Source organism: Fistularia commersonii, chromosome 29, assembly GCF_037954325.1.
Source record: "Fistularia commersonii isolate RoL2024-O1a breed Wild chromosome 29, RoL_Fcom_v1.0, whole genome shotgun sequence".
NCBI lineage: Eukaryota > Metazoa > Chordata > Actinopteri > Syngnathiformes > Fistulariidae > Fistularia > Fistularia commersonii.
Genome location: NC_141312.1, coordinates 10,219,739 through 10,247,464, shown reverse-complemented (window position 1 = coordinate 10,247,464; position 27,726 = coordinate 10,219,739). Strand labels below are relative to the sequence as shown.

Below are 27,726 nucleotides of genomic sequence, written 5' to 3'. Positions count from 1 at the left end.
TAAATCATCATCTTGCATCCATCACGGTAGTCAAGTGGAGGTTCTGGTCTGTGGGTTGGTGATTTACTTCAAACAACATAACCAGGCTGCTATAGAAAATATTTTTAATCTGGCAGTTACCTGAACAACTTTGATGAAAGTGCCAGGAGGACAAGTGTTAGACGAGGTGACGGACCACACACGCGAAGCGCGGACCATGTCTGGTTTAATGTTTAGCCTGAGAACCGGCAGCTCATCGGCCAGCCGTCTGCACGGACTGACGAGTCTTTTTCTACCAAGACTCTGCGAGACCGGCGCGTCTAAAATGGTGAGTGCTGCAGGCCGCGGGGCAGCCCTTCGCCTGGAAGAGCCTGCCAGGTACCTCAAACCGCCCCCGCGCTGGCGAAGTATGGCAAGCTGGAGCCAACCCGTTAGCTAGCTGCAAACGGAGGCGAACGCCTTCGTAAACTATCGTATTTACTTGGTATTAAATCCATGTCCGCGAGGGAAGAAGAAATACGCAAACTCCGTGGAGAGCAGCGGTTATACAAATTCGTTCGCCACGACTTACCTTTATTAAAGAGAGAAGCGTTCAAGGTTTACAAAAAGCCTCTATCAGGAGGTAAGTCTTTCGCTTTAAGACCGGGCCCGAGTTTTGGAAGCGGCCATACGGCGGAGCACTTGGATGCTAGCTTGCATTTTGTGACGGCGCACGAATACGAAGAGGAGCCTCGCAGAGAAAGAGAGAGAGATGCCAGGTAAGCATCATTTGAATCCACCTTTTCTCGTGGAAAATAAAGTCAGCAGTCGGTCAATAACAAGTCTGCCAGGAACGACACGTACCTGTACTTTACGCGTACCTGTGTTGTGAAGCGTCATCAGTTGAGGCTCGAATATCCCGCTTTTTGGTTAAATAAAGTTTAGTTTGTCGGTCTTACTGTCAGCACGGAGTTGATAGCGTTGTTGACATTAACACGTTAGTCTGCGTTTAATAGAGAAAGCGAATTTGATTTGCTTGTTTTGTGATTTTTAACAACCTGTAACAATAGTAAAGACCAAATGCTATAAAGTGCCCTACATTATATTGTGTTTTATCAGTCACTACAGGCATCATGGCAATGACACTGATTTTTGTCTCCTTCAGCTGCCATCACTGTCATCCACCCAACTGACAATGTTCCAAACATATTTTTCAAGCATGAGGATCTTGCCGCCTATTAAGGGGAATGCTTTAAGTGACCACCACCCAGTGGCAATTGCACAAATCCATCAGGACAGACTTTTTTTGTTTATCAGTATCACGCAGCAACACCGAACACTTTTGCTGGATGTGGTGCTTTATACTGGATCTTTCCTTAACAGCCCTCAGCTGGAGTAAGGAGAATCACCATGGCCAACACCAACCATGTTGTGAAGTTTGCTGATGACACAACGGTGTCTGTGACAACCACAGTTGCCAACAGACTAAGAGGTGGAGCAGCTGGTGTGCACATCATTGGCAACCTCACCTTGTGTGCAAACACTGTGTCACTGGTCAAGAGGGCACAGCAGCTTATGCCGTTCCTGCGGAGAATGAGGAGAGCCCATATGACCCCATTCATCCTCACTACATTCCATACAGAAGTGCAATGAAGAGCATTTTGACCAGCTGAATTTCTGTGAGGTGTGGTGCGGAGGCTGCAGAGCCTCTGGGTGGAAGAATGTGAGGAGATAGTTGAGGACAGCAAAGAAAATCATCAGGAACTCTGCCCTCTATCAAGGACATTGCACCCAAGAATTGCATGATCTGAGTAAAGAACATAATCACCCTTCTTCCTGCTGACCTCTGGAAAGAGGTTCTGCAGCATCCAATGTAGAACTACCAGGTTCTTCTTCCCCTAGGTCATCAGACTGCTACACTCTAAAAACAATATTCTGCCGATACTGGATACCTTGTCCTGAACATCATGCCCCTGCAGTCTTACTGTCATACCCCTTCAATTTTTTTTTATTCATAAAATCACTTTTTCTACATCTGTTAACTCCACAGATCACTTTCCCTATTACACTTCCCTTTGCTGCGCTACATTTTATGATATACTGTAAATTTAATGATGTTTTGTTTAATGATATTTAAAATTTAATGAAAACTTACACAAAATTTTGTTCTGTGTACACTTGTACACTGAATGATAATAAAAGTTTGTCTAAGTCTTAAGTCATCTCTTTCCAAATATACAGGTGCATTTAAAATCCCTGAAAATCATACAAAAGTTAATTTGTCACATTATTTTGTTTACATGTTTGCTTTTGTTATTTTTCACTCCCAAATCGGAATGTTTCAAGCCTTTTTTTGTTTTAAATTTGATAATTTGCCATATGGCTCATGAAAATAAAATAAAAAAAGTAGCTTAGAGTATCAAAACATTTGATAAAAATAATTTATAACACAGAAGGGTACAACTTATGAAAAATATGTTCATTTAAGCGCTTGGTATTTGGTCAGTCTCCTTTTTCACAAATTTCTGCATCGTTTGGGTGTAATACAGAGTTGTCATCTTGTGGCACCCTTGAGCAGTTCTGGAACCCTAAGTTGCTTTGATAGCGGACCTCGGCTCAGCCAGATTGTAGGATCTGGCGTTGCTTACCTTCTTTTTGACAATATTCCATACGTCAACTCAGTTCTGACTAGTTTTGGCACTGTGGCCAGATGCCAAGTCCTGCTGGAAAAGAAAATCAGCATCTCCCAAAGTCTTGTAAGTAGACATAAGCATGATGTCTTATAAACTGTTAGACTGCTATGTTGACTTTGGACTTGATAAACGCTGGACCAACTCCAGCAGATGGCATTTCAACCCAAATTATCATTGAACATAGAGACATAGCATTGGATGCTATAAAACTTGGAATCTCAAGGGTTTGGCTTTACACTAGGATTGTTACACCTTTAGCTCATTTCCAGGACATATGTGGCGATTCTTAAAGACACTGTCTCCAGCCTCAGGCCTTGTGAAGGTCCTCCAACTGGTTGAGGATCCTCTCTGCTGCTTGTGGACTTTTTCCTGTTAGGCGTTCCCCTTCCAGTGAACGCTCCAATAATATGCTTTAAGACAGCACTCTGAACAGCCAGCCTTTTCTTCAGTCTTTCAGAGACTTTACTATAATTTTTTAATTCTGTGCTTAACCTGACAGAGATGGTGATGATTCTACTGCAAAAGTAGTGATCTACTCGCACTTAATTTATGGTATTCTAATATTTCGATTTATTTATTTATATAGCTGTTTAATCATCAAAATGTAATTAAAAAAAAGAGTCGGAACATTTTAGTTGATGTTTAGTTCATGTAATGAGTCTCGAATATACGTTTTTCAATTTTCACAAAATACCTGACAATAAATTGAACTTTTCAACATTGTTGTAATGTTCTAATTGTTCTGTGTGGCTATTGAGAAATGTCTGTCTCAGAGTGGCTGTGAACATTTCTTATTTTTTACATGCATACTTCTCATGCAATTGTAACATTATAAAGTTTTAAGGTTAAACGAGCACATGATTTTTTTTTCAATATTTCTTCAAAATTGGTAATTGGAGAGTTATAGTACAAAGCGATCAACTAACCGCCAGAAGCTTATTTATTAACTTTCAGGGTGCATTTGTTCAATGTACTCTGTTTTAAATATGTATTTCAGAAAGTATACTTAAAAATACACACACACACATATATATATATATATATACATACATATATATATATATTTTTTTTTTCCTATTTAAAATGTAGCATTTAATATTGTTTAGCAAAATATAGCAAAATTGCTGAAATTATACATTTCTCGGGCATTCTAATATCTTATCTAATTTTGCTTGCATTGAGCACAAGCCTATAAAAGTAATACATTCTTTCTGAATTTTGGATCTTTTTTTGTGTTGTATAATATAATTTTGAAACTTTGCTGAAACAGTATTAAAGGTTTGACAAACCTAACTTTGGGGGTGTGGTGGGGTAAGGTTGGGGGTGACAGACAAATCCAAAAAGTTACAGCAATCCAGTAAAAGTTTTCTAGATCCTAGATGTGAATCATAAGAAAACCAAACATTTTTTTTTTCTTTTCAATGTTTAGCTAACAAGACCTCTTTTGTGGAAAATGTATCTTATACTCTAATGCAGGTAATACTGTTTTAAAGGGGTACAATAAATGTCTCATTTTTTAACACATAACACCCATTTCAAGTTGTCATTTTATTTTCGGCCATATCAGGGTTTTTTTTTGCTTCGACAATACTCAAACTCAAAACTTCAACTGTGATCCTGCCTTTAAGATCATTCGAATTGGTGCTCTTAAAGGTCACTGCACCTAGCAGCCCTTGCTTGGGAAATTCGTATATTTCTTGCAAAGCATGATCACTTATTTACTTGATTAATCTAATTATACATCCTTCATTTTTGGTGTAAATGTGAACTGTTTTAAATTTCATATAAGATTGAAACATCTATACATTGCTGTATTCAAAAGTAAGCTAAGTTTTACATTACAATTGTATTCTAAAATTGACTCACAACTAAATCTTATTCAGTACCATATTTCTGCTATTTATAGCTGTGCTTTCAGCTGATCTGAACGAAACAGTTGAACTGCTACTCTGATTTAAGATTTGATGTAATTTAAACATATACTCATGAAAAGATATTACTGAGTGTAAGTAGTGATGTATAATTTGGAACATACCCAATGTAATTATCAGATATTCCAGTCCCTTTGCAAGTTACTGTACATATTAAGCTGCAAACTAGGGCAGTTCTTTACTTATTTGATCAAGGTAACCAGAGGGCTCAACTATAGTTGGGGTATCGGATTGCTCAGTGTTCCCAGAAATTGTCTGGTCTCATCTGGTGCTGAATGCTATTTGATTTGTGACCCAGCAAAAGCAGGCGGATTGTTGGATTGTGGATTTTTTTTAGCATCTTTTGAAGTTAAAGATGCTAACTTGAATGAGCCATGTTACTGGAGATGAAGCAGAATCAATGGTAGATCCCTGGTTGTAACTACTTGAACCGGTTTGAGGTAATTTTCTTATGTTCAGCAACTGCTGTATGACTGATTGTCTGCAGACATGCAAATGCTTTGCGACAGGTAAATTCAGTTGCGCTTAATCCTCTCGTTGGTATCGCTACAGTCTGCAGATTGCAGAACACTTTTCACCCCAATTCTGCCAAAAAAAAAAGAATTAATAATGTACAGAGGCACCATGCACAATCATGCTACTTTGCAGTGTTCAGTGTTGCCAGCTCACTTATTTGATGATAAAACACAACTCATTGTAGTGTTCAGTCTGGTTATAGAGACTGTAGAGCTGCTGCTACACACCACAAACGGAAAGCCAACCAACAAAAAAAATAATTTTAATTGAAAGAAACTAGCACAGAAATACTGTTCATGGGAGGACAACTGCCCCAACAAGTAAAGAGTGAGGATATATAGGAAGGGAAAAGGACAGAAGATAGTACTGACAGAGCAAGATTGTGTTGCTTATTGTGGAAAGATGAAGCTCTGCTTTGCTGGCTTGATGTGGTAAAAGCGGATTTCTATGTTTTTGTTTTGAAAATCTTAATTACATTGAGGTTTATTTGGCATGTCAGTCTTATTTTGATGCATGGATTTTCATATTACCATGAATGTTACAACAAAGAAGTGAAAGCTGTGCTTTGCTCGAATGAGATTGGATGATGAAGAAGAAAATTATTACGGTCAAGTTCTGCTTGCTGATGCCTAACTTTCCTCTAAAGATTCAAGGCCAAGGGAAGATTTCGTAAGCAAGATATCAGATGCAGATGTACTGGTTTTGTGGTGATAAATACTCTTTAACATAATGCAATCTGAAGTAATTTCAGCACTACAGAAGACATCAGTAGCATATTCAAAAAGCACATTATAAGAAAATATTTTAGTTTTCATATGATTTAAAGAAATGCAGGTAGCATGGTCATTCAGTGGTTAGTGCTTCCACTTTCAGAGCAAGTAAGTCCCTGGCATAATTTCTCCAGGGGTCCGTTCTGTGTAGAGTTTGCATATTTGCCTTGTGTGTGCATGGGTTACCTCTGTGGATTCTCCGTTTCTGACGACAATCCAAAAGCATACAGTAGGTTGGTTGAAGGGCCTTTATTGTCCAAGCGTGAATAAGATTGGATGGTTATATGCTGTATCTCTGCATGTGGGCCTGTGATTTACTGGAAACTGGTTCAGGGTGTATTATGTCTCGCCTAATGACAGCTGTGTTAGGCTCCAGCATCCCCACTACCCTGGCAGCAGTAAAAGTTGTGTAGATAATGAATGAATTAATGTATTTTCTCCAGTCTATGAGCAATTGTGATAAATATTCATGACTTTAGTATTAATAAAAATGTAATTTTGTTCCTATTCATGCAGCTCTGTACTGAAGTCATATTGCCTTTGTTAATGTGGTTAATACATTCAAATTTTCCTGTGTAATGTAAGTTAACTACAGCCCCTTTCAGATCTGCACTCAAAATCTGATATTAGCTAAGTTTAACATGGCCTATAGAACTGACCACAAATCAGTCTTCAACTTGCCAGGCTTTTTGCCCATTCAGAACAACTCTCATCAGACACAGAAAATATTTTGCTGTGAGCTGCATGTCTGAAGGTGGCATCATTCTTTGGCTGCGAGTCGAGGTATAACATTATGACCTCAGTACAGATGTCATGAATTGAATACTGCAATGGCACCTGTCAGTGGAATGGATATTGTTGTCAAACAGTCAAATTTTTCCCTCGAGTTGATTTTTCTGAAACCAACAGTAATGGTCGAGGTTGTGTAAGGATGTGACTTTTCCAAGGGTCACATTCTGATTGATTAATGCCTGGATTAGTGTCAGTCCTCAGCCTCGGTTTTTGTGGTAAATCAGTACCAACCAAAGTGAAGGGGAATTATTCAACCTCAAACAGGGTTGTTGGCAGTCTTGACTCATAAGTATATGAGGGAAAACAATGTCTCATGTTTTTTTTTCCCACATTCATACTAAATTCCCATTGTAACTCAACTTGATGAGAAATATCTGAGTTCTTACTGAAGATTGTCAGAACTCACCCTCCATCACACATTTAAAAACTGTTGAAAATGACCGGACCTTTTAACAGTGGTTTTTGAAAATGTACCGTATTTTGTACATTTTTCAGTTTTTTGAGGAAATCCTTTAACCTGACCTCTGTCCTCATATAATTCTCAAGAAGTTATAAATATAACTTTTCATATGTGTTTCTTGTACACAGAGACACTTTTCCATACAGCAGGTGCTAAGAAGCTCGGTATATGTATTTTACTTACACCCTCACAATAAATTTGCAAGAAAGGTTATGATTTACAGATTTTTGCTGTATGCTACTGGGCTTAAATATAATGCAGCCTCAGACAACAAGTGGGTGTCTTTTTGAGCCGGTCCCAAGCTTTGATAAATGCAGAGGGTTTCATCGGGAAGAGCATCTCACGTAAAACTTGTGCCAAAGCCAAATACGTGAATCAGACCTACGACTGTCATACCACATGGGTCATGGCCCGGGTAAACGACAACCATGATTCGTGCCAATAACCTACAGGGCACCCCTGGAAATTGGGCTCGTGCGGGCCAAAAAAGAGAGGAGGAAGGCTTGTCCGTAAGCTGAGATAGAAGAGGAAAGGCAAGAGGCTAGGGGTGAGAGTCGGGACTTTGAATATTCGGACGATGACAGGAAAAGCTAGAGATGGTTGACATGATGCAGAGAAGGAAAGTGAATATACTGTGTGTCGAGAAGGTAGCAAGGCTACAAGCGTAGTTGCAGGTTTCAAGTGCTATCATGGTATTAACATGACGAGAAATGGAACATGAGATATCTTCAAGAAGGAGTTTGTTAGGAATGTTCCGGAGGTGAAAAAAGTGCCAAGTAGACTGATGAGTCTGAAGCTGGACGTTGAAGGTGTGGTGCACAATGGTGTTATTGGTTATGTTCAACAGTTGGGATGTGAGTTATAAGAGAAGGACAAATTCTGGAATGAGTTCGATGAACTGATGAAAAATATCCCAAGAGGTGAGAGAGTGGTAACTGTTGCAGAATTGGGGGGGATGGAGAAGTGATGGACAGATTTGTTATCCAAGATATGAACGCAGGGGGGCAGATGGTGGTAGACTAGGGAAAAAGGATGGAAATGACTCAAGTGAATATTTTTTTCCTGAAGAGGCAGGAACATAGGGCACCTTATAAAAGTGGAGGTCGGAGTTGAGAAAGGCTGTCAGACTGATCTTCCATATGACTGGGCAACTACAGCTAATATTATCAGGGAGACAGGGGGAAGAGTACTTGGTGAGTCATCTGGAAGGAAAGGCGATAAGGACTCTTGGTGTTGGAATGAGGAAGTGCAGAGTATATACAGAAGAAGAGGTAAGCATAGAAGTGAGACACTGAGGGGTCTGAAGAGAGCAGATGGGGGAACGGGCAGTTCCAGGGCTGGGTATTCGTAGAGGTAGCAAAGGCCAAACAAAGGGTATATTGTGACTTGTATGATAAATTGGAAAGTAAGGAGGGAAAGAATAATTTAGATAGGATTGGATAGAAATTTTATTAATCCCTTTGGAGACAGTATAGTACACATCAAGGTTGAAATCAACAATAAAAAATATAATGATAGGAGGAGCAATAAGTATTTAAATAAGGAAGCTTCTTATATGAATAGAAAAACAACTTAAACTATGAGTTATTGCACATGTACATTGTATATTGTACATTCCAGGACATTCTTGTCCTCATCAACACCCGACATCAGGTTGGCAAAACAGAAAGACTGAGATGGGAACGACATCCAGCTGGTTTGGGTGATTAAGAATAGAGAGGGAAATGCATTGATAGGTGCCAGAAGAGTGATGGAAAGAGTACTTTAAAGAGCTGATGAATCAGGAAACTGTAAGAGCAAAGGGTAGAAGAGGTGACTATATGAGCCATGAAGTGGCAGAGATTAGTAAAAGTAGTGAGGAGGGCAATGAAGAGGATGAAGTGGAAAGGCAGTTAGTCCTGATGATATACCTGTGGAGGTGTGGAAAATTCTAAGAGACGCAGCATCAGAATTTCTGGTTAGATTATTCAGCGGGATCTTAGAAAGTGAGAAGATGCCCTAAGAATCGAGAACAAGTGTAACGGTGCCTAGTTTTAACAACAAGTGAGAATTGTTGTAACTATAGCGGAATAAAGTTGATGAATCATACAATGAAGTTTGGGGAAAGATAAGTGGAAACAAGACTGAGAGCAGCAAGTTGGCATTTGTGAGCAGCAGTATAGGTTTATGCCTAAAAAAGTACTACAGGTTCAGTATTTGCTTTAAGAATGCTGTTATAGAAGTACAGAGAAGGTCAGAGGGAGCTGCATTGTGCATTTGTAGACCTAGAAAAAGCATACACCAGGGTGCCAAGAGAGGACCTCTGCTACTGTAAAATGTCTGGAGTGACAGAGAAGTATGTCAGACTGGTGCAGGATATGTATACGAGCTGTGAGACAGTGGTGAAGCGTAACAGAGTTCAAGAGGGAGGTGGAAGTGCAATGGGGTCAGCTCTGAGTCTCTTCTTTGCAGATGATCAGACATATGAGGTTTGACAGGAGTCCGCATGGACTATGATGTTTGCAGATGCCATTGTGATCTGTAGTGAGAGCAGGGGGGAAGATCTAGAGAGGTGGAGGTATGCCCTGTCACGTAAAGAGATAAAGCATCCATTCACTTTTATTTGAACATTTGCAGTTTAGTATCTTGAGCTGTCCCGTCCAGCCATCCATACATTATCCAACACTTATTCTACTAGAGCCTAGTCAAGAGGGGAGGTACACCCCACACTAGTTGCCAGTCAATCTGGAGGCCACATATAGAGACAAACAACCATTCACTCTCTCATTCACACATCTGGGCAATTTTCCCAATTTTTCCAATTAACCTGCTGTGTGTTTTTAGACACTGGGAGGAAACCAGAGAAGCCGGAGGAAACTCACACAGACACAGGGAGAACATGCAAACTCCACATAGAATGCTCCCTTGTCAGAATTAAACGAGGCTTCGTCATGCTGTGAGGCTGAAGCACTTACCACCGTGCCACCCTGCATCTTGAACTAACCTTGTGAATATTTTTATTTATTCTTTATCTTGCAAATTGAATATACATTACACTCTCATGCCCATTTCCTTTCGGCTGCCCTTTTAGGGGTTACTGCAAGAGTCATTTTCCTCCACCTCTAGAATCAAGAAGCTTATTGTCACTTTGCTATACATACCAGGCAGTGCAGACAACATGAGACAATGTTTCTCTGGTTATACCAGCTTATACCTCCTTCTTGCATCTCTGAGACCAATAATTACAGCTCTAATAAATAATATGGAATTACTGTAGAATAATAGAAAAATCAAAACTGGAACAAAATGCAGACAAGGTACAGTATTTATACAGGGGCGGAAAAAAATCTATAAGGTGCTGTAGTTATTCCTGTTAATGACTAGCAGATCAGCAGGCCAGCATTTTAACAGCTTGTGGGAGGAAACTGTTGTGAAAGTTAACCCTATTTTCCGTATCCTCCTTTTGCAACAATAACTTCAATCCTCTTTCCCTACATTGATACTGTTTGGGCTGCTGCCTGGCTGCTCTAACCCCTGCATTCTTCTACAAATATATTTACTATCCCTCCTCTGCACATGTCTAAATCCTCTCAGTTTGACCTCGCTGACTATATTTCCCAAACATTCATCATGCGCTGTCCCTCTGAGGGACTCATTCCTGATCTATCATCCTTGTCACTCCCAAAGAGAACCTCAACGCTTTCAGCTTTTCGATCTCCAGCCCTGCCTCTCAATGCCATTGGCTGATACTTTTTTATTGCCTTTCAACTTTTCTCCACCCGTTCCAGCCTCCTTGAATGCCTCTATCCACCTCTATCCTGCACTCTCCATTGCTCTAGGTTGTTGACCTGAAGTACTTAAAAGCCTCCGCTTTCCTTATCCCTACTCTTTGTAATCTCACCGTTTAACTCATGTCCTTTTCATTCCCATGCATGTATTCTGTCTTTATGTGGCTAACCTTCATTCCTCTCCTTTCCACGGCATACTCTACCTCCACCTCTCTAGATCTTCCTCCACCTGCTCCCTGTTCTAAACACAGATCACAATGTCATCTGCAAACATAATAGACCACGGAGATTCCTGTCAAACCTCATATGTCAGCCTGAAAGTCACCATGGCAAACAAGAGAGGGCTCAGTGCTGATCCCTGATGTAGCGCCACCTCCACCTTGTACTCCTGTCACACCTTTGGCGCACCTCACCAACTTGTATATCTCAGTCTCTCCCTCCATACTGCCCATCCTAGCATATAAAGTATTATATGCCCTTTGTTTGGCTGGCTCATGCTCCCTTTAGCCTGCATTATTTGAGAGATGTTCACTATCCAGTCAGTATTCTAAGGCATTATCAATCACGTGATGGCCGGATTTGCTCCTTTTACATTTACCAATCATTTTTAGCAACGTATGCCCATTACTATATATTTAACCAATGTGAATTTTTATATATATATATATGTGTGTGTGTGTGTGTTATCAGTTTATTAGTATGTAAACAAATTGTAGGTGAGAATCATGTTATCATGTTATCAATGTTTTAACTCATACTTTGTTAGACACATGGCGTCAATGTGAAATTGGTATGGGAATATAATCTGAGAGAGATTGCCTTGTAAATACATAAAAGACAAAATTAGGTAATGTCATTTGGAAATGAACAGTTCAATTTTTGGGAAATTCAGGAAATAATTTCAGGAAAAGACTTGGCCATCATCATTGATTGACATTTACAAAATAATGCAACAAATCTCCTGGTTTATGCAGCTTTGTGGAATTGGCTTTATAAATAAATGTATTACAGTGGCAAGATAGCACAGTGGTTAGAACTGCCGCCTCACAGCAAGAAGGAACCTTTTCCGATTCTGACAAGGGACCTTATTTTGTGTAGTTTGCATGTTCTCCCTGAGTCTGTGTGGGTTTTCTGTAGGGTCGCGGGTTTCCCCTCCTATGTCCAAAAACATGCTGGTTAATTGGAAAAGAAATGGAAAATTGCCAAGATGGGTGAATGAGATAGTGAATGGAAGATAATTAATAAAATAGCTATTATCACCATTGTTATTATTCACATTCTGAGTAGTCTGTGCATCTTTTTTCAGTCATCAGATTCTCATTGGCTATCCCCAGCGGACAGAGATCAGCAAGTGATGGAGCTGAGGGCAACTGGATGGATGGAGGTGGAGGACCGTGATGCCATCTTCAAAGAACTTCACTTTAAAACGTTTAATCAGGTGTGTGTCAATTATCATACATGTTGGTTTACACCAACATACTCCTGACCTCTATAGATGTAAGTCTTGTACGATGTAAGATGTAAAACTGAGTGTGTAAAGATGAATAACAAATGGTAATAGTGTTCCATGATTTGCCTGATTCATATTTTGTCTTATTCTTTCAGCCGTCCTCGTGACTCCAAGCAGGTATAAATGGTCTGCAGCAGGGCAGCGGCCATACTAGACTGAGATGGCAATGGTCAGGATGGTTTTAGTGATGTGAATGTGGGCTGGGCAAAGGATGGGAAGGCTAGGTCTCCTCTTCCATTGCACAAAATGCAAGCATGGCTGTTTTTGTAGTTTATTCCAAGACCTTGTTTCCAATAACTGAGTGTTTCTTGAAAATTGTGAGTGGACTCTATACTTCCTTTTTCTTCCTGGAGACAGTAGTGATGGGCTTTGTTTTGTTGACTCTCGGTAACAAGTTGTTCACCAGGCACTTAGGTGATTCACACCTTCCCTGCCGGCTGAGTTGTTGTCAAAGATAAGACCCACCATTGTCATGTCCTTATCAAATTTGATGACGTAGTTCAAGTTGCACAGTGCATAATACGTCGTGGGTCATCAGGCTGAATAGCAGAGGGTTCAAAACACAGCCCAAGGGGACCCCAGTGCTCAGAATAATGGTTTTAAAAGTATATTCACAACTAATACAGTCTGGTTATAATTGTGAGGAATGTAATATCCAATTACACTGTGAGTTGTTGAAACCCAGTGGACCAAATTCATAAAAAGGTGCTTTTTGATCACTGAAGTCAATGATACGTATCAATATACAACTGTTACTTTTTTTCAGCAGAGCATAGAGGTCCATGGGAATACCCCTGTTACACTTTAACATCTTTACTTGAATGTTTGGGCTAGAACCTAAACAGGAGTGGGTCAAGTGTAACAGAAAGGGATTTTTTTCCAGGAGTCCTCAATAATTTTCTTGAAGATGTGATAATAATTGGAGGGCTTTTGGGTTATAGTCTCTGCTGATCAATGTGGCCAAACTCTTCAGCACTGGAATGATGGTCCTGGTCATAAAAAACTGGGGTATTATGGGCTTGCTCAGCAAAGGGTTGTAGATGTTTAAGAGGGTGTGCATAAGTTGATCTTTATACATATACACTGGCGCCTATGCATGTTCTCAGTACCAGTGGTTTAGCTTTAGCTGACTGTGTAGGTTACTTTTAAGATCAGCTGTATAAGGAACACTCATCATCCTGAATGCCAGTATAATGTTTGTGTAAACCAAGTTTAGTGTGTTTTCTCATCTGGTGGCAAAGATCACATGTTGGTTGTAATCTGGCATGTCTGTATTAACCTTATCCATGTGAATTATGTGTTGGTGATAAAAACTCTGTTGACATTTTGCATTTCACTACCTGACTGATACAGTGCAGATAGTGCTTGGTATGTTTTTAAACTGGGGCCAATATGAGCAGCCTGTTGTGTCAGTGGCAGTAAATTCAAAGTCAGTATATCAGGGTCTGAAATCATATCTGGAGAAGATGGTTGGAAAGCAAATGGCAGAATTAGGATCCTGCTTGCCTGGCCTGTTTTTTGACCATCCGTACATATGGCGCTTTGGGGAGGGGTGGAATTCAGCCAAGACTCTTAGCTACAATATCTTGAGGATCCTGCTAATTTCCCCCTTTTGTTCCTGTCATTTCCCTTTAAATTTAGGCTGTTAGTTCTTTAAACATCAAAATCAAGTTTCATCAATTCCCCACTTTTTTTGAAGCATAAAGTCTAAAGTACAAAACAAAATAAATACATAATAGGTTTTTGGTGGATAATTAACACAAGTATGACAAAGCAATGTGACCAAGTTTGATGTTCATATTACATATTGCAAACGAGTTTTAACAACATATATAAGAACACAGCTGGGCTCATTGTAAGATCTATTTGTTTTGAACTTTTGCTGTCATGAAATGTATCACTGTTGGATATAAGAAACTGGAAAATAAATCTATAAATAATTAAGATCAACTGAATAAATAATTGAGATTTTACAATGTAAATAATACAGCGATTACAAGCATATCAAATGCAGTATTTTTGAAATCCATAAGCCATCATTGCTAATTGCTAAAAAAGAAAAAGAAAAAAAAAAAAAAGGAAACAGTATTTTGTATTTAAAAAAGGGCTTTAGTTTAAACTCACTTTTTATTCCAGATAGCCAGTTATAACTTCCCCATCAATATGAATCTGTTTTTATGTGTATTCTTCTGTTGTCTTTGGGCACAGGGGCCAGACAGCCAAGCAAGCAGCCAGTTTTATAGCCATTGGGAACTCATAATTTATCTGTGTGTGTTTGCTGATTGGTTGCAGTAGTAGGAGGGATGAGAACTGAAGCTTCATTTTTAAAGGTTGTTTTTATATCATCAGGAGGCCCTGATGTGGTGAATTTGTATGGTGGTGCAACAAAGAGTCTAAGCGAAAGCCTCATGAAAAACCTGTGATAGTAAGAAATTGAAGGCAACAAAAAGATGCTTTATCGCATATAAAGTAATATATAACTATGGAACATTTAAGACTTTTGTTTAAAGATGTGTTTTCATTTCTCATTGCTATTATCTTGGCATGTTTCGGGAACCAGCAGTGTTGCGTGGGGGTTGAAGCCTATCCCTGCAGTCATTGGCTGAGAGGCGGGATACACTGTCAACCGCCGTCCCAGTCAATTCTAGGGCCACATAACACAGAGACAGACAACCATTCACTTTCATTCACTCCTTCACACATCTGAGCAATTTTCCTTATTATCCTGCTGCATATTTTTGGACTGTAGGGGGAAACTGGAGAACCCCCACACAGACATTGGGAGAACAAGCAAACCCCACACAGAATGGTCCCTTGTCGGAATCGAACCAGGGTCCCTCGTGCTGTGAAGCGCTTACCACTGTGCCACTATGCTGCCTGCATCTTGAACTAACCTCATGAATATTTTAAATGATTATTTATCTTGTTTTTTGAAGAAACAGTACACTTTCATGCCAAATTACTTCGGTTACCCTTTTTTTGGGTGTCAGCACTTCTGCCTTAACCCGAGAAGGTCTCTGGTTTGATTCTGTCTGGAGGTCCTTTAGTGTCGATTTTGCATGCTCTTCCTGTTCCTGTTTGGGTTTCCGTCAGATTCTCCCACAGTCCAAAAACATGTAGGTGGTTAGTTGGAGACCTTTTATTGCCCAAATGTGTGAATTACAGAGTGAATGGCTGTTTGTCTATGTATGTGGCCTTGTGATCAACTGGTCCAGTTTGTCCCTCGCCTCTCACCCAGTGACAGCTGGGATAGGCTCCAGCCCTCCCTCGACCCTGACTGCAGGATAAGCTGCATGATTGCTGAATGACTGACTGACTGACTAAATAGTTTGGTAGAATATCTGGCAAATGTATTAATTACATTCCTTCAATGAATGTGACAGAAGTGGAAGGTTTTTATTTTATTACAGTTATATTAAATCAACAACACATAAAGACAGCTTTCTGAGTAAAGTTATCAAAAATAATTACTGAAACTGAAACTATACCTAATAAGTGGAAAAGGTTTGGGCCTTTTTGTCTATTAGGGCTCGCACTGATAATTCCTTACTCTGTGGAATATTTTAGCTATGAGTTTACGATGACTGATGTATCGTTATCCATATCCTTTTATTAGTTCTTCATTTGAGTTAAAAGGTACGAATAAAGCCAAATTTAAACAAAACTTTTACCTGGTGATAATTGTATTTTCAAGAGAGAAAAAATAATTGCTCTACACTCGTAGAACTAATTCACAAATGCAGTTTTAATATGTAGTAGGATGTTAGACTATTATTGCTTTTATTACGTCATACAAATTTATGAATGTAATGTGATTTTAAAGTTCAGAGAAGCATTGTGTTTCATTGCAAATACAGGAATTTCTTACTTTGAGGAAAAAAACATAGACAAAAATTTCAGCGTCTTACTAAACAGAGTTCAGAGGTTACATTTTTAGTACGTGTCATTGGCTTTTGTTTTGTACCACTATTGTCCACTTCTGCCATTTTATGGCTCAGTTTTATGTGAAGTAATTTCCACACTGGCAGGATATTTGTTGTGATATTTGTGTTTTTGGATTTACCTTCTCCCTGTTACAGTCTGCCTCCACTATGTTAACAAACAATACTTTTTAATTCATTGTGCCTGACAGATTTGGTTAATCCTATCTGGATAATACCAGGAAACCTGAAAAGATATGTGCAACTTAAGTTTACCGTTCCATTACATTCTCGTGGTTTCGGTGGTTTAAAAAAGCAGAAGGAAAACACAGCAACACAATTTATTGTATATGTAGGTATCTTTTCTTCCTTACATCACCAGGAGAAATCTTGCTACTTGGCTTTTCCTCTTCATGGGACGAAGTAAACATCTCAAGGCCTCTTAGTGGACTTCCTCTAATCCTGCTGGGGTTTTTTTAGCCCCTAAAATAGTCTGCTTTTACACTTCCCCGTATTTGAAGTTGGGGATGAGGTCTGACCTCCCCCATCTGCTCCTTCTGGTTTTAAAGCCTCTCCTCTTACCCCAGCATGTCAGCCTTCATTACCTTGAGACATGCCAGGTGGCCAGTTGGCAGCAATTGGGGTTTCGATCAGAATGATTTCTTTCATAAACAATCAAATTGGTTAAAATGTTTCATCTGGTTCACAAACCACTAACGACTCCATCATTCCTTCTGATAGATGTGATTTGCTTGCTTTTTCTTTGTCGCGCAACACTCCCTTCCCAGCCTTTGTCTCTCTGTCTTTCATTCTGAGTTTGTGCCCAATGTAAAAAAGGGAATGAGCTCATGTTGTTCCAATTTAACATGTTGGCTCTCTCTTTTTGGTGCTTTATTTTGTTCTTTCTTCTATTCTCTCGTCCCTCTATCCCCCTGCAGTGATTTTCACAAATTCACTTGCTCATTTTTCAAGACCGCTCTTAAGAACTTTTAGCAGAGGGGAAAAGGGATCAGGAGCAACATTCTGGCTGATTTCAACCCGCCCTTTTTCTCTGTGTGATGGCTTTGACGAAATTAGATCCTCAGAGGTTTTAAGGCAAGTAACAAAATTCTCTTATGCTGGAAACACTTCTCACTGCTGCCTGCAGGGGGTAATAGAGCTGCACCATAGAATGGAAATCTCTTTGGCCAGTTTTTAAGGCAGAACCAAATAGATCAACACAGAGCAACCCACAGATTGCAAATTATCCAAATAAGCTGCTTACCTTTCTCCCTAAACTTTTATTTTTCTTTGACTACAGCAAATCCAAAGTGTTACGATCCTCTTTTGACTTACTCACCGCACCACTTTTCACTCTACTGATTTATACACAGCTTAATGAATTACGGCCGCAAATTCCTCTCCCAATCAAGTCTGGGAGGACTAAATTGTAAAACATGTAAAATATGTTTACATTGCTTTTTCAGTCAAATATAATCATCTTGTGGACGTCCATTGATTCCTTGAGTTGTAAGACGGTTGTAACTCCTACTTCATTTATTTGAACTTGTGAAATAAATATGCAGAAGAGGAAAGTTATACATACAGCTAGAATATAAAAATGACTCAGAATGCTTTTCTAAATATTGTAGAGATCTGTGATATTTGGCTACATTTGTTTGAATTTTATGTGTATATTATTTTCTTTTTCCCTCAACAGAGTAGCATTTATAATTACATTTATTGCTGCAGAAATTTGTGACATTTATAGCTTCATATATTGCTGCGTAGGACAATGTTACAGATTTTTTATTTATTTTATTTTTTATGGTTCAACTTTTTATTCTGTTGATTAATGTGATAGTGTACAGTGAATTGTATTTGTCCAGAACTTATCGGTAGTGAAATTCAATTTGGGTCAGCTACCAGGGCTTCAAGTATGTGCATATGCTTGGTTGAGTCACACCTGTGGGTTCTCTGAAGAAATTGTCTGGTTTGCCATGGGTAATTGTCAGATTTCTCATAATTGGTCCAAAAAAATTATTAATCACTGACTACATGTAATTTGTCATTATTAAGTGTCTGAGCATGCGTAGTGACAAGCTAAGCAATTAAATACTCTTTCACTCCACTGGATGGCAGCTACATTAAGCTACAGAATATACTTTTGTACCATTTTTGTTTGGTGGTGTGCCGCAGGATTTCCCCTCCCCAAAAAATGTGCAGTGCCTGAAAAAAGTTTGAAAAATACTGACCTACACCATGATGTGGTGAAACTCAACAGCACTCTGTTTGAACAAGGTTTCAGTTAATATAATAACAAAAAAAAAAAAACTGCCCCAAATGAACACAGATTCTTATCACATTATAGGTTTTATCATGTAGGTCAAAATAAACGCACAATATACACACACACACACACACACACACACACACGATCGACAATATTTCAAAGATGTTCACAGCAGCTGTGAGACTTATTAAACTTGGGAAATGTAAATCTTCTAGGCTCTTTTTCAAGTTTGTTATGAGGCATTTGCTGTGATTTTTGTTGAGAGCAGAAACATTCTCTGAGGCAAAACTCTATTTTAATATTCTGTCAGAGGGTCCCGTACCACCAAGTCTCCTTTAAGCCTCAGCCCATTCTTGTGGGGCTTATTCTGTTGGTGCTGAATTAGAAACAGGCAAAACTGAACCCCGAGGCAAACTGAACAACCCCTACTCATGCTGCATGTATATCTACTGCTATCTCCATACCTCCTTGATTTAGGCTCAAAAGATTTCAAACCAGTTGTACACTGATACTTTGGGTATTATCAATATATTTTATTTGAAGTGGCATTTCCTTATCATTTTGGTCATTATTCAGTAAACTATTTGGTGTACAGTAATTCTTTTTCTTTTTGTCTATATGTAATTACGGTTTCATTTATCGATCAGAATTAAATTTATTATGCAATATTCTTATTCTGCTCAAAATATCTTAAAATAGCATCATAAAACATAAAAATATCAAGACTATAAAACAATATTCAGAGGAGGGTAGAACATTGTCTGATGGCTTAGTAGTCTACAGGTTTCCGGCTCTGTCTGAATAACTGAACTTTCTTTGGAAAAAGCAATCATCCAGGATTCATCTAATGTTGTCAAAATGACAAACTATAAGCAAGGGACTAAAGTGGAGGTCGTTAGATAATCTGGCTATCAATGTTTAGATAGGGTGAGATAATTCTTAAGTCTACTGTCTTTTGTCAAACCCAATGTAATAATAATAAGCCATTGCTGGTAACCCCTTCAGTTATGAAGGATTTTGCACAAGTTGACCTTAATGTCATGCTTGAGCATGGCATGGGACACCTTATATAAATAGTGCCTGATGTGCATTTACACTTATTAAGCACAGTATTATTCACTGAATGAGTGTCCACCATATGAGAAGACATCTCATTCTGTCAGAGTATCAAGTAAGAATTCATATTTTTTATTTTTGAAGTTGAATTGTTTATACAAAGAGTTGATAACTGTTGAATTTACACATGCCCAGCAGAACTCACCCTCGCATATGACAGAATCTTGGGTTTTGGCAGCTAACTTCATAATTATTTGATATTTTGAAGTTTAAGTTACATGTCAACTTTGCAGGCAATCTTATTGAGCCAGCTGGAAGCATATGAAGAGTGTTTTGGGAAAGAATAGAAATGGGACATAAGAGGTGTGGTCGTCATCATCATCGTCATCATCATTATTATCATCATGATCATCATCACCACCACCATTTAGTTTTTTGCCTTTTGCTGTGGAAAAGCAATGTTTTTCCAGGGAGCTGGCACTGGTGCGTGTGATGATGGGGCTCACAGGGTAATCATTGGGTAGTCATGGTGGTATGTAATGGAGAAGAGCGACTACAGAACAAGAATACTTGTCTTCCTGTGTGTCGGCACGTACTTGTGTGTACGCTTAGAGGGTTCACATATGTGCATTCATACAAATATCAGTATATGTGTGTCCGTCAGAGGCGAACAAGACTAGGCAAAATCTGCATGCACTTAGTCTTGGCAAGGCAGAGCAGGCATTTCTAAGCCCCTAGACTGCGCAGCGGTGGAAAACCGATCTGTAAATAACAGACACATGTGTTTTAAACTGAGTCCTGTATTCCAACCCTCAGCCGCAATGAGAGAGAGAACACTAGTCTGCTCCGATGTCAAATTGTCTCATCCAATGTTGTATGACAATCATGCTGTAATAGCACCAAAATGGCTCCTCAAAAGCTGGTGTATGGGGAAAGGGGCATAGTGGGGTCTGCCATGGAGTGATTCTGATTATTTGAGATGGAGGCCTGGATAATGTTATGTCCAATTATCAAACTGACAGCTTCTGCCTGTTGGTTTGTTGGAAAGAATGGCTGGCTGGCAGCAGGGATGGACAGCTGACTCAGTGGCTCACCTGTTGCCTTTGAAAGTACGAGCCATACAATACATATAAAAACCATAACCTACCACTCTTCTTACTGCCCTCAAGGGACTACCACCGTTAGCAGCATGACAATGTACAGCATTACGTTTGGGTCTTTATAGGATTATTTCAGGGTGTTGGATTTCCAATTCAACCAATCCACATCCTTAGTGAATTTATAATGAGTGTCTTCTATAGGGGTTAGCTCAAAAAAATGATTGAACAGAACAGGAACAAGCTGCATTGCACAAAAAATCCAATACACAAAACAAGAAATTCCAAGTCTCTCTCTTCAGAGAAATATAGAAATAAATAAATCCATCTATGATAACTATCTGCACGATATGTACGGCCTCATCTAAATTGTCCCCACCTGCTACCTCAGGTCTCATATTTGGACATGGACTGTTCACCTTCTGATCACAGTCTGTTTAAGGAAAGGTCACTTACTGATTAAGTTTGGTTTATGATAAGAAACTGTATTCTTCTGGCCCAAAGCTCTTCAATAAAGTATTGTAATTGCCTCGAGGCACTCTAGCTAAATGCCCATAAAAGCCCCAGGCTCCCACTGCTTATATCACACGATCGTTTTCAATGGAAATCAATCAAGAAATTGATCTCAAATCAAAAATGTAATTAAGCATGAATTTAAATGATCATGGATTCGTTAAATTACGCGTATGGGTTTGACACAGGGCCAGTGGAATACAATTTTAATTTAGTTATAGATTATCGTGGAGATGTTGGCTTACTTATTTATTCAAGCTGGCTTGATTTGTTTAAAAAAAATGGATGCATTAATATGATGAATCTATTCAAATGACAGGTACTTTTTGATGCTGCAAATTTTTGATGAGCGTCTATACTAATGTCTAAATGACCTATAACTTCATAGTGTTGATTGTTAACAATATAATTGTAGAACTTTTTTTTGTAGGCATCCATTGAAAATTAGATAAATAATATGTATTCAGAATGCACTTAAGCTTAAAAATCCCCTTTCCTCTCAATTCATTTTACAGCAGTGGTTTGTTTAGAGTGGCACAGTGGTGTCGTGGTTTGTTCTTTCGCCACACAGCAAGAGCGTTCCTTGTTCAATCTTGAAAGGAGGGCTTTTTGTGTGGAGATTGCATGTTGCCCCAATGTCTGCATGGCTTCTACATTCTAAAAACATGCATTAGGTTAATTGAAGACTAAATTGCCCAGACATGTGATTGAGAGAGTGAATGGTTTTATGTGGCTCTGTGATTGACTGGTGACCAGCCAAGGTTATAGCCGACCTCTTGCCCAATGACTGCTATGATTTGCCTCAGTCCCACATTATACATGATTCAAACAGTGCAATAATAATCCTCCTCCTCTTCTTAAAAGCACATATTCTTGTCAGTTTTATGTTTTGGTGTTAGTTTTGACCAAACCATTTTAATTGTACTGATGGGCAGGTTTCACCTTCTCTAACTTTGGAAAAATTACTTTGACTGATCTGAACCGAATTGAATTGCTGAAACAAATTGACCAGATTTGATCAGACTTTTTTGTTTTGTGGCCTGGTCATATATCCACAGCTTGTGATGCTGCTGCTTGAGCAATTGTTAAGTATTTTCATGTTTCAAGGAGCGCTTCCTTTGTTAAAGACATTTAAAAATATGTGCAGGAGATGCACATATTGTGGGGAATGGAGTCGTGTAAAATTCTAAATATTTAAGAATTGAATAGAGCAGACTAATACTGCTTATCCTTTGAATCGTGTGTGTGTGTGTGTGTGTGTGTGTGTGTGTGCGCGTGCGTCCGTGTGTGCACGCATGTGTATTTAAGGAGTGTTTGTTTTGGTTCTATGGTGTTTTGAAATGGGATAATCTGCTGGAAAACTTGAGCGTTCACCCAGAATCCTTTACCTGTCATTCCATGTTCCTCAGCAGCAGATTATCCAGTCATGTTTAGACAATAACCAACATGACAGGCTGCTTAACCATACGTATTAGAGCAAATGAGAGCTGAGAAAAAGCAGGCTGCCAAAGACTCTAAATTGGTGCCAATGGGGTCAAGTTGCAGGAATATGCCAATTACTTAAATTGATCAGGAGACTGTTTACCTGATAACCAATTTGATCAGGCTGCCGATCAAATTACACCTCTTGCCTGCAAAGGCATTGCACAGGACTTCTCGCAAATTGGTTACAACGTACTAAAAAGGATAAATGCAATTTCCTCTGTGAGTTTAATTCTGTTTTGTCATGTCAGGTGGTGGACATGGCGGCAGCCATGGCCTGTAAACAATGGCATTTCAGTTGATTTAACTAGCTAGAGAGGAAGTATTTAGGAGATGAATTGAGATTGCATTGGGAAATTACTCTGAAATAGGTCTACCTGATTTTTCCCCCTCTCTTCACAGCGTGCATGATGAGGGATTTCACTCTCCTCTTTGTAGATAATTACAATATATGTAATCACTCCCTGGATGACTGTGATTTGAGAGAACCACATGCCAAAGATGAAATATGAATGTTTGTGTGTATGTGTGTGTGTGTGTGTGTGTGTGTGTGTGTGTGTGTGTGTGTGTGTGTGTGTGTGTGTGTGCGCAAATTAGCTGCTTTTTACCTGGGTATGGTTTTATGTGTATAACATATGTCTTCATGATGGTGTTGTGTCCTAAAGAAGATACAGTTTCAGGTTCTTGTCTGTGCCATACATGGCAGCTTTGTCTGGCAAGTTTTTACCGCTAAAAGTTTTTATTTGGGATGTTTGTCTGTGATTGTTGAATAAATACTTCACCTGTTTCGGAGCAGAGTGCATTTATGTCCTCATTGCAATTTTAAGATCTACATTTTTTTTTGACTTATGCTCTAGAAAATTAGTGTGCTTGTGTTTGTTGCTTGTGTTTCAGAAATTGTTTTTGGAAATCATTTTACTGGTTGTGAAACAATACATTCTCAATTATATCAGGGTTTGAAGATGAGTGAAATCATTTCTTCTACATTTTTTAGCTTATTACTCTGCATTTCTACACATTCAGTTGCGTTGGATATTCTGAATTACAGTTAAAATATGGTAGACTTAACCATGGATAGTAAACTCCACTCCACTCTACAAATGTATCCCTGCTCTTAAATATACCTGTGCTCCTGCTCCAACTCTGTCTTCAGGTATTTGATTTTTCCATGTCTGGGGATCTGTTGGCTGTACTGCCTGCCTTCAGAGCCAACATTGTTAATCTTTTTTTTAGTGTTTAGATACATTTCTGAAGATGTGTTGGACAATGTTACTGTCATTTGGATGTTTACCCATTCGATCTCATGTTTTTTTTTTCCTTAGTGGCAATTACCGACTCCGTCGAATAGTTAATATGTGTGAAAGGTTCTTTTAAAAAAAAATGGAAGTAGTTCAATGTTGTATTTCTTATTGATAGTTTATGTATGAGTAAAACTATCACTTCAAAATCAAAATATACACATAATTGAAATTATATATAAAGTTCACCTCCTGAACTGACTTACTGTTTTGTCTGACAAACAGGCATTTGGCTTCATGTCCCGTGTGGCGCTGCAGGCAGAGAAGATGAACCATCATCCAGAATGGTTTAATGTTTATAATAAGGTAACAACCCTCTTTACAATTGTAGATTAAATTACATTTTGAAATGGTGACTGAAGAGTTTTATTCCGTGCTGCATTTGTTTAGTATCTATTGCAGAAATCACGTTTCATAGAATCAAACTTTTATCCCGACTTCATGTCTGACTTCCTACCATATTTACAATGCTACAGTTGCTTAGTATCAAATTACAGACAAGCTGAGATAAATCAACCCTGGATAAAGTTAAGTTTTGTCATGTCAGACAATCCCATCTGGTCTCGGCCATAAAGCTTGAAATACCCTTTTAGCAAGTGTAACAAAAAAAAGCTGTTCAAATATCTCCACTTGGCCCTGCAACCCCAACACATTCTCACACAGCCATAGAAATTAAGTAGTGGTTGATAGGACAAACCCAGTCCCTGACACTCCCTGCATTAGAGGCTGTAGCCACTGAATTACTGTGTGGTGTTCTGGGTTCCTCAGAGAGGAATGTCATTTGTAATCCAGTCTTTATTAAAGTGGATGTACAATTGTGCTACAGGTTTCAGGAACCCCATAGCACTTTCCACTACACACCCACTCGTCGATCCAACACTGAAAATAATTCAGCGAGAGTAAAAAAAGGTGATTTATATAGTTATACAGCTTGTCTGTTACTTCATTGGCTGAGCCAACATTTGGAAATGGGTTTCAATTTTCTCTCAGATATATTCAAATGCCTGCTTGAGGGAGAGGACGGCAAGCAAAAAGTTATTGATAAGTAATATAATATTTTTTTGTCTCAAATATATAAAGCTGAGTTGAGATCTGATTATTGTGACTACAGTCTAACTGAGTCTGAGTTCTTAGAGCTCAAAACAATATTTAGTGGTAAATATATTCAGAAAAGAAGATTTCAGCCAATTTACTTCATATAGCAGGCTGAAGTACTCAAGTACTATCAATAAATATACCATAATATCATGAGGAAAAGGCCTCAATAAGAAAATTAACCCTGAGTTGTACATGTTATTTAAGTGACACCATTTGACATAAAGCACTCAAACTCCAAGATTTCTGGTACCACTAGAATGGTCATATGGACATTTTCATCATTCATATCATATTAGTGTAGACATTTACAGTCTACATAAAGTCTTAGAATACACTGATCTACCTAACGTCAACCTAGCATCATAACACAATACTGTATTTTAATGCTAATAAATGTGAAAGTGCTCTATCGTATTCAACCAAAGAAACCTGCTTTTGAACTGGATAAATACACTGTGGTTTTTGAAACATAAATAATGTGTTCCTTAATTAATGTTTTACACTATAATGTATAAAACTTCACCGGTGTCTATTTCTTTGAATATTAAACATGTTATTGAAATGCTTGATGTCCTAAAGGGGCCAATTCTGACATGAATTAAGAAATAAGTGGGACTCAGGACTGGATAGATGTCAAAATTGTTTTTTAATTTCTCATGTTGAATTCTATATGCTCACCATGGTTGTCTTCATGCTCGATCAAACCTCTATTGTAAGAGGCTTTAAATAAATGTAAATATAAACATCACCAGCATTATTAAAATTCTCATTGTTCAAATTTGAGCATTTCCTGTTTTTTGCTGAAACACTCCCATTTTACTCTCATCCTTTTTCTCACAGGTCCAGATCACATTGACAACACACAGCTGTGGAGGATTGTCAAAATGGGACATCAAAATGGCAAAGTTTATCGACAAAATTGTAGTTTCCATGTAATGGTCTTCAATCAAACAGCTCTACTTCTCGACCTCAGTGTACCTTAGCCCTTTGCTTTTAGACATAATTGGGTTCTCTGAAAGTCTTGTTACTCTGAAAGGAGAGGAGTTTGAGCTCCCCTGGGCTTTCCATATTAAATCTATGAAATGTATCATATGCTTAATGTATTTACAGAATGTTTTTTGCAAACTGTCTGTCAGAGTAACACTTTTCATTATCTTAAATGCTGTGATTGATTTATAATGGCGCCTCTACATTGAGACATGTTCATAGGAATATTTAAATCCTTTCCATTTATGCAATTTTCCCTTTGGGAAAAATAAAGTTTTTTTAATTCTGATTCTGATTTGTTGCACTGTTTTGGAGTCTTATAACCCATATCATGTACTTAATTTCATTAATGCTGTCTATTAGCCTAGTTAACCCCCCAAAAATTAAACAAACTTGGAGTTATTTTTTTTGACAGTGGTAGGGCATCTATTGCAGGCAATATTGCAAAGGTTAGATAGGTAACATTATACAGAGTGTGAAAATGGTCAAAAAAGAATGTCAAACATCCTCCAAGAAACAACACTGGGGTCTTTAACAGAGTGTGTTTATGCGGTAAAACACATTTTGATTCACACTCTCCAAGCCAGCCCAATAATTCTGCTATGGTCAAAAGGGTTACACCTCTCTTAATATAAAAACAACACAATTATTATCCCGTACTACCGCACCCCGTAATAGCTACTGACCTCTGTCAGTCTATTTCTATAGAAGAAGCAACCTCTCACCTCAGAAGACACCTCACCTTAGGATCAGCTGATTGAACTTTTTCTGTCGTTGTTGGAACTTAATAAGTGCCTTCATTTGAACTCACATTATCGTTTAAACATTGTTTCATCGTGCATTCCTTTTAGTACTGAGCTGCCATCCTGCATCCCTTTTTATCTGTTGGTGGGACATAGCCAACCTGTGCATGAAGACAATGCTGTCCATCTAATGTAGCTAATAAAGTACTATACTCAAACATAAATCTATTAATCAAGCAGTAGATCATGATACATTCATTTAATGTAAATAGATATGCTACTGGTCATTTTGTCATTGATTTGTCAAGACATCCCATTCAGACTTTAACGGCATTGCACATCAATTCTGGAAAATGTCATTGTCCGTGTGTGAGGGGTTTTCCTATTTCAACACTGTTTATTTTCACACATGGAGTTTGAACGTGGTGTAATTGCTGTGCTGTACGCTGTCCAGTATTTGCCAAGGCTACAGAAGATATACTTTCGTGTCAGGGTTAGGGTTTACCAGACCGCATGTTCTCCTCTCGGCAGTGGAAATTGTAGCAAATTGAGGAAGAGGTCAAAGTTAGTAGGAAGGGGATTTATTTCATCTTGAAATTGGTACTCTGAGGGTTGAGTTGGTTGGTGTTGTTACTTTTCCTGATTAGATTGCCATCAGAAGATCAGTGAAGAAATAAGTTCAATAAAACTGAACTCATGAGGATTTAAGCCAAACAGTATCAATTCTTGTGTCCGAACTTTGAGTGATTGCCCAGAAGATGTGCGTTTATTGCAGGGCTGAAGAAAATGGGAAAAAATATATGTAATTGTGATGATTTTGACTAATAATAAAATTATAAAATGATTTAAGACATTGTAGGGAA

The 27,726-nt window shown here is 38.6% G+C and overlaps 1 protein-coding gene and 1 long non-coding RNA gene across 2 annotated transcripts; both read left to right on the top strand.

Moving 5' to 3' along the window:
* Window positions 1-25: 25 nt before the first annotated feature.
* On the top strand, window positions 26-27,726 carry LOC147216965 (pterin-4-alpha-carbinolamine dehydratase 2). Its single transcript, XM_086177254.1, has 4 exons — window positions 26-307; window positions 12,194-12,325; window positions 24,261-24,341; window positions 25,974-27,726. Exons 1-4 carry the CDS (start codon window positions 134-136, stop codon window positions 26,067-26,069), a joined length of 483 nt encoding a protein of 160 aa, XP_086033380.1. The 5' UTR covers window positions 26-133; the 3' UTR covers window positions 26,070-27,726.
* On the top strand, window positions 368-3,366 carry LOC147216966 (uncharacterized). The gene is made up of 2 exons (XR_015109070.1): window positions 368-737; window positions 1,124-3,366. It is a non-coding gene; the product is annotated as an uncharacterized LOC147216966 (long non-coding RNA).